General features: G+C 45.5%; 1 protein-coding gene across 1 annotated transcript in view; it reads left to right on the top strand.

Moving 5' to 3' along the window:
• NUDCD1 (NudC domain containing 1) overlaps positions 1 to 17,124 on the top strand; it is a 139,700-nt gene that overhangs the window by 44,468 nt on the left and 78,108 nt on the right. Inside the window, exons 3-4 of the mRNA XM_025191268.1 lie at positions 5,173 to 5,358; positions 16,758 to 16,941. Of these exons, the coding sequence (XP_025047053.1) occupies positions 5,173 to 5,358; positions 16,758 to 16,941 (370 nt within the window). The remainder of the gene's footprint in view (positions 1 to 5,172; positions 5,359 to 16,757; positions 16,942 to 17,124) is intronic.

Raw genomic sequence — 17,124 nt, 5'->3', positions numbered from 1 at the left:
ATTCCTGATTTCATCCCTGCATGCCTGAGCAATGCTCTTATATTCCTCCCTAGTTGTTTGTCCAGGTTTAAGCTTGTTGTAAGCTTCCTCTTTGTATTTTAGCTCACTAAAGAGTTCCCTGCTAAGTCAACCTGGTCTTCTGCCATACTTGCTAGTCTTCCTGTGCACCAGAATGGTTCATTTCTGCACCCTCAGTAAGATTTCTTTAAAATACCTTAAAATAAAATATCTCCTAGACTCCTTTCCCCCTCAAACTGGCCTCGCAGGGGATCCTGCCCGTCAGTTCCCTGAGAGAGTCAAAGTCTGCTTTTCTGAAGTCCAGGGTCCTTACTCTACTGTTTTACTTCCTTCCTTTCCTTAGGATCCTGAACTCGGTGATCTCATGGTCACACCTGCCCAAGTTGCCATTCACTACTACATTCCCTACCAATTCCCCCAAAACATCCTGGATTTCCTAAGGAAGTTTCACACTATAAGTGCTCCATGGCAAGAAGTTTCTTGTTTGTGCTCTTCCAAACAGTGTTGGCACTTGTATGTTTAAATAAATAATGTTAACAGTGCATTGTGCCACACTTTCACTTTTTCATGGCCATCTATTTTGTACCAATGTTCTCTGGCAGTTCTCTTGCAAAAACCGCTGTAAAATTAGACAGGCTGAGAGGGAGATCTAACTTCAGTAAATGTAAAAATTATAATTGTGTTTGGCTTTAAAGGAATGTTTTCTGCAATTTGCCCTCGGCTTTCAATACCTAGAGGCTGAACTGGATAGGGAGAATACAAAGATGTGAAAACTAGAGCAAGGATGTGAACTCTGCAGGTGAAGAAGTTCTGACACCTTTAATGAATACTGATATTTATACTCCTAATTGCCCACAAACACTTCTGTGTAGGGTGGCCATCATAGAGGACAGTCTCTCTCGAAGAGAAAAATATAGGACATAAAGGCATCGGGTTTTGTATCAATAGAGGACAGAGTAGCAAAAAACCGGAATGTCCTCTATGATGGCCACCCTACTTCTGTGGCTTCCTAAGAGCTTACCTAGTCATCAGGAGCCATAATGTTATTTCCTCCTGAAAGAGTGTGGATGTGCATGGGGAAAATCATGAAATCTGTGTTGTTCTCTGTGGAGTTACAAGTCTGGACATGTCCAGAGACCTACTCATGGACTGCTTTTTGGACAATTGTTTTTCTTAGACAAGGTACTTGGACTCATTTGTTGAATGACCAGTGCTAAGACACTAATGCAGTCATTATTTGATTGCTTTGTCTAGTACTAATATCAGCACTTCATGAAGAATGTTAAGTTGGGGCGGGTTCAGAGAAGAACCACATGAATAATTAAAGTACTGGAAAGCATGCTGCGGAAGGAATGTCAGAAGCTGGTTTTTCAAGCTGAACAGAATAAGGTTAAGAGGCAACTTGGTTGTAGTCAAATAAAATTATCTGGTACATATATCAGATAATCTCAATATTTAATCTAGTAGATAAAAGGACGGCAAATTCCAGTAGCTGGAAGCTGAAATGGATTTTTTTTCTTTAATATTGAGGGGAATTAAATCATTGAAGCAGCATCAAGAGTGGTGGTGAACTATCCACCATTAAAAACATTTAAATCAAGATTAGATTTCTTATCAAAAGAGGTGATGTGGTTCAGGTGTGTCAAACTCGTTTAGCTTTGTGAGCCAGTTCCAGACTGTGGGGCTCCACAGGCTGGATCTGGACCTGCCTCTGGTGGCAGGACATGTGGTGGCAGTGATCATTATTTTTAATCAAGGAACCACAGGGATGAACGCAGCTACTGCTTGCCCTGCCACCACTGAAGTGTATCCTCAGCAGAATTCAGTGATGGGCACTGTGCCCTCCCACTCCTCCCCTGAATTTTCAATCCCTCCAAGAGGTCTATGGGCCAGATATGGCCTGCAAGCTGTCTTTGACGCCACTGCTTTACTCCAGATGGAAATTAATAGAAGTCCTGTGGCCCATGCTTTCCAAGAGTTTAAGCTACATGTTCATGATCATGTTTTTTAGCTTTATAATCTATGACATACCCCTCATGACTGAAGAGCTATAGGGATCCTGATAATGTTGGGGGTTTAATTAAACAGACATGACATTTCTCCCATTAGAAAGCTTTTTGTTCTTGTTATCCTGCAGACATTAGTCCATTGTCCTTCTTTAACCTGTGAAGAATGCAAAATAAAATGAGCTAATATTTTTTTTCCCCCAGGACAAAAACTGTTTAAGTCTGTAAATTAGTTTTTTGTGGGGGGTTTTTAAAGTTAATTGCCACTTATTCCAGGCACAAGCCTGTCAGGCTGTGCGCTCTACCTCACCATGTAATGGAGGAGGAGCAGCAGCAATGTAGGTTGGATGGACTACATACGTAAAGAGCTGCCCTGCTCTCTTGTCCCAGTTGTGATGGCAGGGCTTCACCCTGAGTGCTGAAGCTTGTGGCTTCATATATGTCCGTCATCACAGATTGCATTATACAGTTGGGGTGTATTCGGTATGCACTTGTTTTATCTTTTTCTCCAATAAACTGTGTTCTTGTATATCATGTTCAGCAAGTCAAATTTATGGTGACTAAATAGATTAATGTATTATGTTCATTTTCCCTGTTTTGAGAACTTGAATCTCCTCTTAAGTATTTAAATTGAAGCAAGATTGGTTGAATTTCCAACTTCATCTTGATCATGTGAGCTAGCCTGGGTTTTGTTTAGGACCAGGTCATATGTATTTGTACCTGTAGATGGGTTGAGAGGCAGCTTAAAAAATCAATTAAATGCCTCCTCTCCCCAGCCCCCACCCTGTATGGTAGGCCGATGACATGTTCCTACTGTTCCAAATCTCTATGGTATAGAGAACTTCATAATGTGTGCAATGTGTGTACAGAAAGCTAGGGAGATGGTGGTTATCGGATTCTTGTTACAGAACAGATTGGCATAGGTTGTGCCTTACCTAGAATTAGGATACAAATGGGAAAGAATGTTTGTTTTTTAGTTCTTGTTTCAAGGTTTCAGTTGCCATGGATCTGCCAACATGATGGGTCATTTGTTGCATCTCAGTGTTAATGATCAGACTTGTAAGGAGAACTTGGTTTATAAGCAGCTCTGGACAGGACACGAACAGAGCGGACCAGTTGTGGTGTCTCAGTTCTTCCCCTTTGTTTAACCAACTTGTTATTGAGTTGAGCAAATGTTGCTGTTTAGTTATTTTGCTAGGAAAGTAGTTCAGATTTAAAGCTTCATTATTCCAGTCACAGTATATTTATTTTGAAAGGAAAATCGTTAAGGTTTAGAGTTTCATTATGCTAGTAACAGTACAGGTATTTTAACAAAAGAGGTTAGTCCCTGCAACAGAGACCTTGCAACCTATTCAACCAAAAGATTACACAGGCAGGCAAGTCAAGTGAGCTGGGTGAGGGAGGCTTTTATCTGTATAACTGTTAACTAAATTGCCAAGTATTTATCTGCTGTCTCTTCTGTTGACTGTGTTCTCATAGCACCCATTTTTTCCTGAAAGCATCCACCCCCTATATGTTTAGAATAATTGCTCCAGTTCAGAGCTATTAGGTCTGATAGGCTATTAATATAGTCAAACAGCTACAACCCTGTGATGCCTGCTGACTTCCTGCCCCTGGGGCAGGGGGCTGGACTCGATCCTCTGGGGTCCCTTCCAGCCCAAATGTCTATGAAACCAGATTAGCTCAAATCTTAATTTCCTTAAATTGCGACTATTTTATTTTATTTTTTTTCATTTTTGCCAAAGGGAGGTGTCTGTTTCTGGAAGGTGTGGAGATTTTAATTAATCCTTGTAATCTTTCAGTGTTTACACTCCCATGACATTCTTCTTTATTAAAATCCAGTGTTTGGATGGATTAGAGTACACCCAATTTACTGTTCAGCCAGTTGACTTCCTAGTACTCTTGTCATATTTAGAAAAAAGGGTATTTTAGCATCTCACTTAAATTCTGATCCCATTTCCTTGTTATGTATAGCTATAGTCTCCTTGTGTCTATAATTAGATATGTTGTTGTTTTTTTCCTGTTCTAAAATATAGCCACCATTTCAGTACTTTGTAACAGGGGAGATCCAAAAGTAGATAAAGTGCTCCTATCTTTTATATAGCTCTTCAAATACAGTGCTTTTTAGGATTTTACACCTTAAGGGTATGCACAGATAGAACATTTGAAACATTTCTAAGTATAACAAGCTTGGAAATGTTTAAAAAATGTAGCATTTTAGCCATTGGACATATGTCTAGCCCCTGTTGCAGCCTCCCCCCCTCCAACTGGGGCACTTCAAAATCACTGTCGTTGTATGTGGTGGCATGTTTTCCAGTCTCGGGGTTCTACAGGGAGCTGTGGTGACCTGTGGCTCTGCTGTCCCCTCCCTTCACAGGGTACAGGATCAGAGGAGACATTGCCACTTTGAAGCCTGTGTCTTCCTGGGCTGCAGCTCTGCTCACTCTCATCCTTTCCTGCCCTCCAAAGGGAAGAGGGGTGGGAGTGGCACTGATGTCTGTGGGAGCTGTTCCACCATTTTGCTTCTGCTCTTCCTAAGCTCTGTGCTGTTGGAACTGGAGAGGTGCAAGGGGTTTGGAGCCTGGAGAACTGGAATCCTGACTCTAGCAGCACAGCAGGGAAAGGGTGCAGGTATCTTGGAGCTGGAGTGCACAAAGGAGCAACAGTGGCCCAGGTTCAGGGACCTGGCAGCTAGATGGTTCACCCCACTCTTCTTTCCTCCCTGGCCTTTGGAATAGGGAAGGAGAGCAGAGGTCTGGTTTTTTGAAGGACTTTATGGGTCCTCCATCCCTGTGCAAACATAACAGAAAGTGAAACACTTAAAAACAGTACCACATTTCAACGGCATTATTTTGGAGCATTTCAGCTATTTTTGCAACTTTTCAAAAAGTATGTTTGTCAGTCCATACAAGTATCATCTTTGTCTTTGACTGATAAATTGATGGAAGTTAGCTGCCTGGAGTTCTGGGTATTTTCAGTATTAAATCCACATCACATTTAACAGAATTTGGCCATATGTCAGCACTTCATTAAATCAGAAAAGGTGATACACTGATGCCCAGGTTTCTTACTAAAATTTTAGATACAGTAAAATATGTATGAAGTGTTTATTTGTATTGAATTCCAACGTATAACTTCTTACTTCCAGGACACTGCATTACAGAAGCCAAGAGAACTATTCAGACTACCAACAGACTTGACAGCGTATGATAATCGACTTTGTGCGTCGATACACTTTTCATCTTCCACGTGGGCTGCCCTTTCAGATGGAACAGGAAGACTGTATCTTATTAAAACAGGCAAGCGTGGAGATAGTGCCTCTGAAAAGTGGGAGGTAAGTCTTGAGACTTGTTTCTCAGAACTATTTCTGATTTTTAAGGTAATGTTTGCAAAGAACTGAGTGCTTCTGATTTGAGTTGAGTACTTTTTAATACTTGGCAGAATTGAACTTTTAGTATTCAGTGTTTTTTTAAAACTGTATACCACTGAAATTAATTAGTGTTTGATAGGGGTGCACTGATAAAGATTTTTTGGCTGATGCCGATGGCTGATAATTAATGAGCCGTATTGGCCAATATCGATCTGATTGCCGATATGCAGCCTGGCAGCTTGGAGAACAGTGTCTGGCTGACAAGTCTCTTTGGGGGGCGGATCTAGGCCCCCACAGTGAGGGAGGGGCTGGGGCAGGGCAGACGCTGCCTAGCTGGGGTGGGATGTGGGGTAGAGCCGCAAGCTGCTTGTGTGGGGTGGGGCAGATCCTGCCACTGCATGCACCCCCCAGGGAAGGTATGGGGGGCATGTGCCCCCCCCCCCCCCCCCCCGGATCTGTATGGGGCGAGGGCAGGTTGCTGCTATGGGCTGGCACCAGGAGCAGCCCTAGGCTCTTCCCGGCAGGGAGGTAGGCTGGGGCTGCACTCAGGGCAGGCAGTTGTGGTGCTGAGAGAGGAGGCTTATGCGGTTACAGCCATACCAAAATTCACTGTCACCCCCACTCCCAGCACCGCCGCTGCCCTGCCCCCCCCGGCTGGGAGAGCCCAACACTGTCCCTTGCCACAGCTCACAGCAGTTCGCCCTCATCCTTCACACAGATCCAAGGGGCACGTACCCCCCATGCCTCCCCTGGGGCTGTGTGCAGCGTCGGGAGATGCCCCTTTCTCCACAACCCTGGATGAGCTGCTTGTGGCTCCATCCTGTCCCCCGCCATGGATGGGGCAACCCCTGCCTCAGCCTCACTTCCTCGCTCACTGTTGAGGCCTCAGTCTGCCCCCCACGTCCCTTTTGGCCCCAACAGACTTACCGGTGGGACGCTGCTCTCCAGCCTGCTAAGCTACACTCCTGGCCATGTGCATGCTGCAGCTGTGTCCATGCATGCAGTAGTTATTGACGACGTTATCGGACACATCAGCCAAAAAAAGCCGATCGCCAATAACATCAATTTTCCTTTTATCAGTGCCAATATGATAGGGACCGATGTATTGGTGCACCTCTAGTGTTTGAGTATAATTGGCAACAACTGCATTAATGATTTTTTTTCTATTTTGCAGTATGTTGTAAATATTGGCAAAACTGCATTTCAACAACCTTGTTAAATGTTTTTTTACTGAGACTTGAGTTAGGGGGCCATTCTACTCTAAAATTTGAGGATTTGTGTACGACTTGTGTCTGTATACCTACAGACACTTTTTATACTCCATGTAATATTTCCTCTGTCTTACGCTGAGTTATTGTCTAGCTATTTTTGTAAAACATGGAAATGGATCAAGGTGTTTAAGTAAATGTTTGGGGTCATAAAAGACTTGAGATATTACTTGCTCTGAAGGCTAAAAGCCTTTTCTTGCAAAGCAAGTCCCTTGTAACAGTGAAAGAGTAAATCTTCCTACGTGTAACATTGGGTTCCTCATTGAAGCTAATGAGTTTGATAAACTCTCGTAATTTTTAATTGCTAATCATTACCAAAATGTTCATTTGGGACATGTTAAAAGTCCTCCTTTCATGCTACCAGTATATCTTAAGGTAAGTTTTATAACACTGTATTTTTTTTCATTTTTATGCTGTTTTTACAAAGGCTATTTGTGTTTAAAAAAAAAAAAAAAATTGTAGTGCAAAGAATATTTCTCGTGCAAGAAATAGATTTCTATGAACATTTGTTGGGACAAAACACTTGATTTTAAAAGGCTTTCTTATTCAAAAGTTAGTTTGTGGGCCTTACATTGCACTTTAACAACGTGGAGAGAGGTTGCTGCAGCATGCTTAGAAATGTCTAATATCTTGGATTTCCCTCGCTCCAGGCTTTCTCCTTGTCTGGTTCACACCAGTTGAAATATGCCTCCCAATAGTGCTCCATGATTCATTGTTTCCTGACATGCAGAGTTTGATTTTATGTATGGTTCACCATTTGTTCCATCTGATTCTGAATTTATATAGCTACTTTATAATTCATGTGTAAACCTTCTTACAAGATATTGAATATAATTAAATGATAGTAATTATGCTTTTCTAACAAATTTTTGTTCAGCATTGAAAGCAAACAATCCAATGATAATATGTTTCTCAAAATTACTACCTTGACTTTATTCTCCAATCCATAACATTCATAGTTTCTCACGAAATACTTGACACGTTTTTTTGGAACACGAAGGTTTATTAGCATATAAATTGAAGCATATGGTCCTTCCAGTATGGTCAATATAGCAAATTTCAGTCGCTTTGTTTAACCACAGGACCTTGTTAAAGGTCATAAGCAGTAGCCTTCTGCCTCAGTACTTTCTGTGAAGCATGGGATCCTTTAAACGTGTGATGCGGATAATCTTTGAGTTGCGTTTGCAACCAGAGTGATGTAGTAGATATTGGAATAATAGGGTTAAAATATGTGGCAGCAATAGCTGTATGACAGCATTTTAGGAGCAGGTAAAGGTGATGACATTTCAGCAGTTGCAGCTTGGTTAAACTGGTACATTTTGGAGGATATATTTTCCTCCATTTAACTTTGGGGGGGAGGGGAAAAAAGCCACTTGCCATAGAATTGAGTACGAGGGCAGTTGGGAGTGGGGGAGAGGGGTCAAGCGGCTGCTGTGGCTCAGGCTCCAGCCCCTGCCTGAGGTTGGGGCCATAGCTGTAGCTGCTGCCTGCCTGCCTTCCCCCCACTGCCCCCTACCCCCCATGCAGCTTCTGCCCATCTCCTTCCCTCCCTCCCACACAACCTTTACTCTTAGAATCATAGAAAATGAGGGTTGGAAAGAACCTGTGAAGATCACATCTAGTCCAGCCTCCTTTTTAAAGCAGAACCACCCCCAGCTAGATCATCTCAGCCAAGCCTTTGTCTAGCAGGGTCTTGAAAACCTCCAAGGATGGAGATTCTACCTCTTCTCTGAGTAACACTTTTCAGTGTTTTACTACCTTCCTAGTGAGAGAGTTTTTCCTAATATCTAACCTAAATTTCTCTTGCTGCAACTTGAGACCATTGCTCCTTGTTCTGTCATCTGCTGCCACTGAGAATGGTCTAGCTCAGTGGAATTGGAACCACCCTTTGGGTGCTTGAAGGCTGCTATTAAATCCCCTCTGTCTTCTTTTTTCTCTAGACTAAACAAGCACAGTTCCCTCAGCATCTCCTTACAAGTCATGTGTCCTAGTTCCCTTCTTGCTCTGTGCCAGCAGGCTCTGTGCACACTGCAGCCTAGAGCACTGAGCACAGCCCCCAGCCTGGCCTATAACCAGAGCGCACAGCCTGCATGGCTGATACAGGGTTGGGGTGCTCAGTGCTCCAGGATAAAACAGGAATGGAGTGTACCAGTGTAGAGCAAGGGTAAGGGGAGGTAGGAGGGAACAGCAGAGGCAGAGGGGAAAACAGGGGGCCTGAGGCTGCAGGCAGGGGTTAGGCAGAGAGTAAAGTGGCAGGGAGGCAGGCACAAGCATGGGGCAAGCTGATTGACTCCCCCATATCGCCCGCCCCCCCTGCAGCAGTGGGAGGAATTAATAAGGTTTTATACATGGAAAATTATAACAAATTTATAATTTTTTCCATGTAATGAATCTAATTATTGGGGTGGGGGGTATCTTAAATTCAGGGTCATCATAGATTTGAGTAAATATGATATGAATGAACTTAAATGCTGGGTATCTATGTTTCGGTACAAAGGAAACCATAGAGAATGTCTGAATGTCCCTAGTCCTCTAGGTTTCTTCCAACCTCTGAACTTCTGATATTCTTAGAGTGTATAATTGTATTTTTCTTATTAACATACATTTTTCTTTGCTGCAAAATCTTAGATAAGTCTTCTTTAGTCTGCATGTTGTGGAGGCTGACAGTGTGCAAAACCAACAAAATGAGGCACCACAAAGTGAAATGAGAAATTGCTGTAAACTTTTTTTAACCCTTTTGTGTACATCAAACCAGAGTGAGAGAATCTATTTTTTCCTGTTGTTTTATAGATCTTTACTAGGGCAAGGCAGTAAATTTCCAATTAATACGTACCATTTAATTCTGAGCTCTGAGATTCATCCAGTATGGATGGCTTCAAAATGATCTGCTGTGATGATCTACTTCTAGTATGATCTCCTGTATAAAACTGACCCTGTGACTTCTGTGAGGTAATTTTTTATATGCACTGGAGCATTTTTTAGAAAATCTGAACCTCCAATCTTAATTTCATAGATTTCATAGACATTTGGGCTGGAAGGGACCCCCGGAGGGTCATCGAGTCAAGCCCCCTGCCCCAGGGGCAGGAAGACAGCAGGGATCATACGATCCCAGTAAGATAAGCATCCAAATGTGTCTTGAAGGCATTCAAAGTGGGTGCTTGAACCACCTCCGGTGGCAGTCTATTCCAAACCTTTGGGGGCTCAGACAGTAAAGAAGTTCTTCCTTTATGTCCAGCCTGAATCGGTCGTGGCGGAGTTTGTGACCATTTGATCTTGTCATCCCTTGGGGCGCTCTGGTGAACAGACGTTCCCCCAGATCCTGATGAGCACCCCGATAAACTTATAGGTGGCCACTAGATCACCCCTGAGCCTGCGTTTTTCCAGGCTGAGTAGCCCCATGGCTCTCAGCCTCTCATCATAAGGTCTGTTTTCCTGACCTCTGATCATGCATGTGGCTCTCCTCTGGACTCTCTCAAGCTTCTCCACATCCTTTTTTAATTGTGGAGCGCGAAACTGGACGCAGTACTTCAGCTGCAGCCTCACCAAGGCTGAGTACAATGGGAGAATGATGTCCCGGGATTTGCTTGAGAAGCATCTGTGGATGCAAGCCAGCATTTTGCTCGCTTTACGAGCTGCAGCAGCACATTGAAAGCTCATGTTCATTTTCTGATTAATCGTGACCCCCAAGTCCTTTTCATCTGTAGTGCTAACCAGTGTAGCACTGCTGAGCCTATAAACATGCTACAGATTTTTTCTCCCAAGGTGGAGAACCTCGCATTTTTCAGTGTTAAACACCATCAGGTTCTCATCTGCCCATTTCATGAGCTTGTCAAGATCTGCCTGGAGCACCCTCCTGTCCTCAGGTGTGGGTGCTTTACCCCAGAGTTTGGTGTTGTTGGCAAACTTGACCAGTCCGCTTCTGGGTCCTACCACGGAGCCAATTCCCCAGCCAGCGAATCGTGGGGAGGTCAAGGCCGCAGTTAGCCTGTTTTGCCAAGAGGCGATCATGGGATACCAAATCAAAGGCTTTTTTAAAGTCAAGATATGTGACATCAATCTCTTCCCCCTTGTCCAAGTGATAGGTCACCTAGTCGTAAAAGGAAATGAGATTGGTCAAGCAAGAACTATCTGCAGCAAACCCATGCTGGGTATCCCTCAGGATATTGCTGTCAGCTAGTCCGTTAAGGATGGCCACTTTGATAATCTTTTCTAAGACCTTCCCCAGGATAGAAGTCAGGCTGATGGGCTTGTAGTTTGCCAGATCTACTTTCCTCCCTTTCTTGAAGATAGGCACGACATTGGCCTTCTTCCAGTCTTCAGGCACTTCACCAGAGCACCAGGAGTTCCCAACGATCCGTGCCAGGGGCTGAGCTATGATGCTTGCCAGCTCCTTGAGTATTCTTGGGTGTAAACCATCAGGGCCGGCTGACTTGAAGGCATCCAGCCTGTCGAGGTGTTCCTTCATGAGGTCAGCTGCGATGGAGGGCAAGGAATCTCCCCTACCTGGGCCTCCCTGACCCACAGTGAGCAGGGGTGTCCCATGGGACTGGTGGAAAAACTGATGCAAAGTACCCATTTAACAAGTTTGCTTTTTCCTGGGCATTGGTTGTCAGTTGTCCCATCTAGTTTAGCAGGGGTCCAATGTTGCCCTTGCTTTTCCTCCAGCTCCCCACATAGCTAAAAAAGGACTTTTTTTTATTGTTCTTGATGCTTGTAGCTAGCTCGAGTTCCATCGCAGCCTTGGCTTTCCTGGTTTGCTCTCTGCAGGTCCAGACCAGAGCAGAGTATTCCTCCTTGGTGGTGTTTCCAGTCCTCCATCCTTTGTAGGTCTTCCTTTTAAGACACAGGAGGTCTGCCAGTTCCCTGGAGAGCCAAGGGGGCTGTTGTGCCCTTTTGCTGCCTCTCCTTCTGAAACGGGATGGACTTTGCTTGCGCATCATCCTGAACTGCCCTCCCCTTTGGGTTGTGGCCCTTTAGGGCCTCACTGACAAGCCTCCTTAGCTTGTCAAAGTCAGCTTTCCTGAAGTCGAGGACTTCTGTATTACTGACTGACTTGCCAGCTTTACGGCAGGTGGGGAAGGTGATCAGCTTGTGATCACTGTCACCCAGGTTCCCTTTGATCTTTAGGTTGCTGATTAGGTCATCCCTGGTTGCCAGTACGAGGTCAAGCAGCACTTTACCTCTTGTCGGCCCGTAGGCTCCCTGTGTCAGAGAGAGGTCATCCACGCGTAGAGAGAGCTTTGTGACTGCTCGGATTTGGCTGAGCGCTTCTCCCACAAGATGTCTGGGTAGTTAAAGTCTCCCATGACAACCATACACCGGGAGCGCGCTGCCTCAGCCAGTTCCCTGGCAAGCTCCTGGTCAAGGTCTTGACCCTGGGTAGGGGGTCTGTAGTAGACTCCCACCATAGTATCCCCTGTGCCATGTTCCCCATGGATTTTAACCCAGAGGGTCTCAAGTCGTCCACTGTGGGTGCAATGTCGTCTTGCCTGGACACACAGCTTTCCTCGACATAGACAGCTACACCCCTGCCCCCTTTTGTCCACTCGATCCCTTCCGTACAGCGTATAGCCGTTTATACCTGTGGTCCAGTCATGGGTGGAGTCCCACCAGGTCTCCGTTATCCCTATGACATCATAGTTATTTGCATTTAGCAGGAGGACAAGTTCCTCCTGTTTATTTCCCAAGCTCCCGGCATTTGTGTATAGGCACGCAAGTGTCCCCTTGGAGGCCCTTGCCTTGCCTACAGTTTGTTCCAGGGCTGGGGCAGGGGTGGGATCCCTTAAATGCCTTGGCCTTCTGGCTTTGCAAGGGTTGCTCAGTGGGCCAGCAGTGGCAGTAGTCCCCCCATCCCTCAGCGGGTTTAGTTTTAAAGCCTGATGGAGTAGGTCAGCCAGTCTGACTGAGAAGAGCCTCTTCCCCAGCAGAGAGAGGTGGAGGCCATCCCTTCCCAGCAGCTCGCTGCCTCTCTCACCAAAGAGCGGACTGTGGTCATGGAAGCCAAAGCCTTCCCAATGACACCAGTGCCACAGTCTTTGGTTGACTACCTGGATCCTCCTCTCCCTCCTCAGTCCATAGCCCGAGACTGGGAGGATTGAAGAAAACACCACCTGCGCCCCCAGAACCTTAAGCCCCGCTTGCAAATCCCTATAGCGCCTCATGACCCAGCTGGGAGCGCTCTGAACCATGTCATTTGTGCCCACATGGATGAGGAGTATAGGGTAGTGGTCAGTGGGCTGGAGGAGCTTAGGGATTATCTCTAATGTCTTGGATTCTGACTCCCGGGAAGCAGCAAACTTTCCAGGCTAAAGGCTCGGGGCGGCAAATTACCCCCTCAGCCCCGCTCATGATGGAGTTTCTCATGACAAACACTTTGCGTTTTGTCTTGGGGAGAGCAGGGGCAGTAGCTACAGTAGTGCCCAAGTTGCCTGCGGGAGCTGGCAACTCAGCAGGCTCTGCTGGGGCTGCAAGAGGTTTGTATCTGTTGCAAAGCTCCAGCGGTGGGGGGGCCTTGGTGTGGTGGTCCTTGGGGCCCTTGACCACCTTGGTCCAACCCCTGGGCTGGACAGTAAGGGGGGTCCCTGAGTCCTCCCTTGTCCTGGAGGGAGACCGTGATCTACCCTCCGCCTCCCAGGGGAGATGGGCCTGTCAGTAGGAGTCTATCTCCTGCTCACATTCCCTGATGGCACGCGGTCTCTGGACTGCGGCCTGGAGCTCCTCCAGCTGGCATGCCAGAGGCCCCAGTAGGGATCAGACCTCACAAGGGGAGGTGGCCATGCTCCTGGCCCCAGAGCCTGAAAAAGTGACAGGCAACTGAGAGCCAGAGGCTCCATCTGCGTGGAGCCTGGAACCACGGGCTCCATGTGGGTGGTGGTCTCTGAGGTGCCAGAGGGGAGGGCCGCAGACCCCGAGGGGACCCAAGGGGTGCAGCACATGCCCATCTGTGTCATGCTGCTGGTGAGCTGGCTATGGCTGGGACTGGCTTCCCTAGGGGCCTCACTGGCAGGGCCTTGGACCCTTCTGTGCAAACTCCCGCAGTAACTCGCACACCAGGCCCAGGAGCACGCCTGTTTGTGTGGCCTGTTCGCGAGGCTCCGGTTGTGTGGCTCCCTGAGGGGCTGGGTGAAGTAGGGGCCGGGGTGAGGTGTGACCCTCCTTGGTCCACTTACCTCCCAGCTGGCTAGGTCCCTCCCTCCCTCTGTTTTACAGTTTGCATCAATTCAGGCTTCGTTCCAGTCTTACTGATTTGAACGCTAATTTGTTGGATCCTTCTGTGTCCAGGAAACATTTACTGTCTTACTGTAGCACATCAACTCAGTTGCTTGTAACTGTCCCTCCAGTTGCTTCATAAACATCTATCTAAATGTTTCCAGCTTCCATATTAATGTTTTTACCAGCAAAACAAAAATAAGGCTATTAATCGGCTGACTTGTCCATGTTGTTGATCCTCAGAAATATTCTGGGAACTAAGAAAAAAAGGTTTGAAGAACCAGTTCCACCAAAATTAAATCCAAATATAAGAATATTTAAATTTTGAACAGCAAATTCAAAAATGAAATACGGAGAAGATATAAATAACTAAACAGTACAGATGCTGGGAAGTTGAGATCTGGCTTTCAGATGCATTTCTAGGTTGGTTAGTAAGACAAGGCAGGAGACGGGTCTACAGCTTGACTTCCGATTACCCACAAAGCACAAGATAGGCCTATATCCCAATGCCTATATGCACTCTCACAGTAGAGCATGGATTCTTTTATCTTTCTACTTGCTAGGGGAGAATTGATGTTGTGAAGGGCCAGTAGGGGCTGCTCCTATGCTGAACCACCCACCTCCCTGCGCCCAACCACCTTCCAGGCTTCGTGTGCCTCCCTGGGGGTGCTTCATGTCTGGCTGACCCCCTTCCTGGAGCACACCTGCTAGCCTGGGGTAATGCTTCCACCACCCAGGGTCTAGCCTGATTCTGGCCCTTTGCCCCCTGGGAAACACAGGCCTAGTAGTCCTTGAGGGTACTGGACCCACTCCAACAACTTGGGGTGCTTCCTCAGTCTGAAGCATAAATTAGTGGTCTCCCTTAGTGGAACCAAGGGGACCCCAGGGCATAATCTAGACCCACTCCCAAGAAGTCTCCCTTGCTAGGTACAAAGAAGAACTTTATTGATTACAAGGAGTAGGTTTGGAATAGGGCACAGGGTAGAGCAGGGGTGGGCAAAATGTGGCCCGGGGACGGGATGCAGCCCACCAGGCCATTCTTTCTGGCCTGCAGGCCCTCCCTCCCCAAAATTAAGAAAATTAATATTTATCTGTCCCTGGCTGCCTGTCATGCGGCCCTCGATGGCTTGCCAAAACTCTGTAAGCGGCCCTCCGCCCAAAATAATTGCCCACTCCTGGGGTAGAGCAATATCGAAGAAATCCCATAGAGCAAACAGGATGGCTGTGTAGCCTTTGATCGTACATCTGAGTTACTGCAAGCTATATATCTAGTTAGATCTCAGGTAGCTTACTCATGAGTATCATCCAGAGGCAGGTAGAGATTCCCTCTGGAGGCAGGCAGTTCATTGTTCATGAGTTTCAAGAGAGAGCAAGTTTCAGATGGTCCAGCTTCTCTCTAAGTTTTCATCATGGCTACCTCCCCTCCTCCTGGACAGTCCTTAACTTGTATAGACCTTATGACCTCATTTACCTCGTTCAATGGAGGCCAGCACTTGTTAGCTACCAGTCAACCAATTTGAAATGCATCACTGGTTGCCAGGTAGACTGGCATTGCTTAGAACAATAGGGAGCCTAAGGCCCCCACCCAGGTATGTGATGCCAGTCAGGTAAGCAGAGGGAGCAGGTTTCCCCTCTCCCTCAGGAATATATCCAACTCAGGGTTACCTAAAGAAATGGGATGTCTGCCTTCTGCAGGGACCATGTTAACCAACTTATCACATAGCAGAGTTTTTGGGGAGAGACAGAGGTGGCATTCTGCCACAGATGCAATAAAAATAGTCACATGGGCAAAAGGTCCTTTGTAGGGCTACCCCTGTCCTAACTTCTCTTTGATTGGTTCATATATAGGGGCACTTGACACTGACAGACAACTTGTGATTGGTTAGTTTCTGTTTGTCTGTCTAGGACCTCAGAAACCACCCTAAACCAGTTCTTCAGTAATCCTGGAAGATGTCAGTAAGCTAAAATATATCCTGGTGAAAATTAACAGAGCACTTCTTAACACTTTTCCTCATTGGCCTGAGATGTTTCCTCATTACTTACTTGTTGTCCTTTCCTTAACTCATGGTCACAAGTTTCCTAACAGTTTGGTTAAGAAAGCTTAGCATATGAATCCAATTAGTGTCTAGAAGTATATGAACTGCAGAAGGTTATATGATTCACTAATTATCATCAGTATAATTTAGGTTACAGCATGATGCACATGTACATACTTCATATGCAGTTCTGGTTGTTCACCAATAGTCTGACATTTAAAACTAAGACTTCTAACAAGTGGTTTCCTGTTGGCCTAAGTTTTATATATATATATATTTTTTTTTTTACCCATTTGCCTGGCTGGGTATGTTAATTATTTCAGACACTCTGCTGACATGTCATCTGTAATGCTTGCAGAATTTATGCTTTGCTCATTGTGGACCTTCTGCACTCCTGTAGCCCTGCCTAGCCCATTTGGAAAATTGGAGGCTGAGGGTTTAATCAACAACACACAGCCAGATGTTAGGTTCTGAAACAGGAGCTTAAAAGGCAGAGTCCAGGTCATTTTGGGATGCCTGGAACTAAGGAGACAGTTTCATGCTGAAAGGGAAGGCTAGACGGTAGATGGTCCCGTTTATTTTCCGGTGACCAACCTTCAGTTTGCCCAAGCCTCAGAAAAACTAAAATGTATACTTGACACTCTGCAGAGGGGAGACAATTTTGCTCCTGTTATAATGCAAATAATTATCAAAACAAAAGTCAGAATGGTAAGTAGAAGGAGCCAGCCAAAGGGTGAAAGGCATCAGTTGGTTCAAACTGAAGTCTCCTCCAATCATCTCTTACATTCCTTTTTATGGTGGGCTGCAAAATTGCTAACGTGAAATCTTTTTTCCCCCTTCTCTTTTATAGATCATCTTCAATGAAGAGCTTGGATGTCCTTTCATAATAGTCCATAGTGTTTCCTTTGTAAAATCTGATGTGCATTCAATAGATGTGCTTCTGCTTAGAGTAGAAAAAGATGAACTGGATACAGAAGGAAGTGGCTTCCATGTTTCCTTGGAGTGGGTTACAGTCACAGAGAAAAATAAAGTTGGTAAGTATTTTATCTTGGTACTGTATTATACAGGGAGATGATGTAAAAAGCCTGAACAAATCCTTATCACAACTTATTTCACAACACTAGTTATTTTAATAGTTTTGAAAAACTTAAAATGTTTGTCCTCTTTGATATGAAGACTTTGATATGAATTCCTCTGTGGCTCCTGCACATGCTGTC

Source organism: Alligator sinensis, unplaced genomic scaffold (assembly GCF_000455745.1).
Source record: "Alligator sinensis unplaced genomic scaffold, ASM45574v1 scaffold1430_1, whole genome shotgun sequence".
Lineage (NCBI taxonomy): Eukaryota > Metazoa > Chordata > Crocodylia > Alligatoridae > Alligator > Alligator sinensis.
Note: the sequence above shows the minus strand (reverse complement) of the source record. Positions and strands in the feature narration are given on the sequence as shown.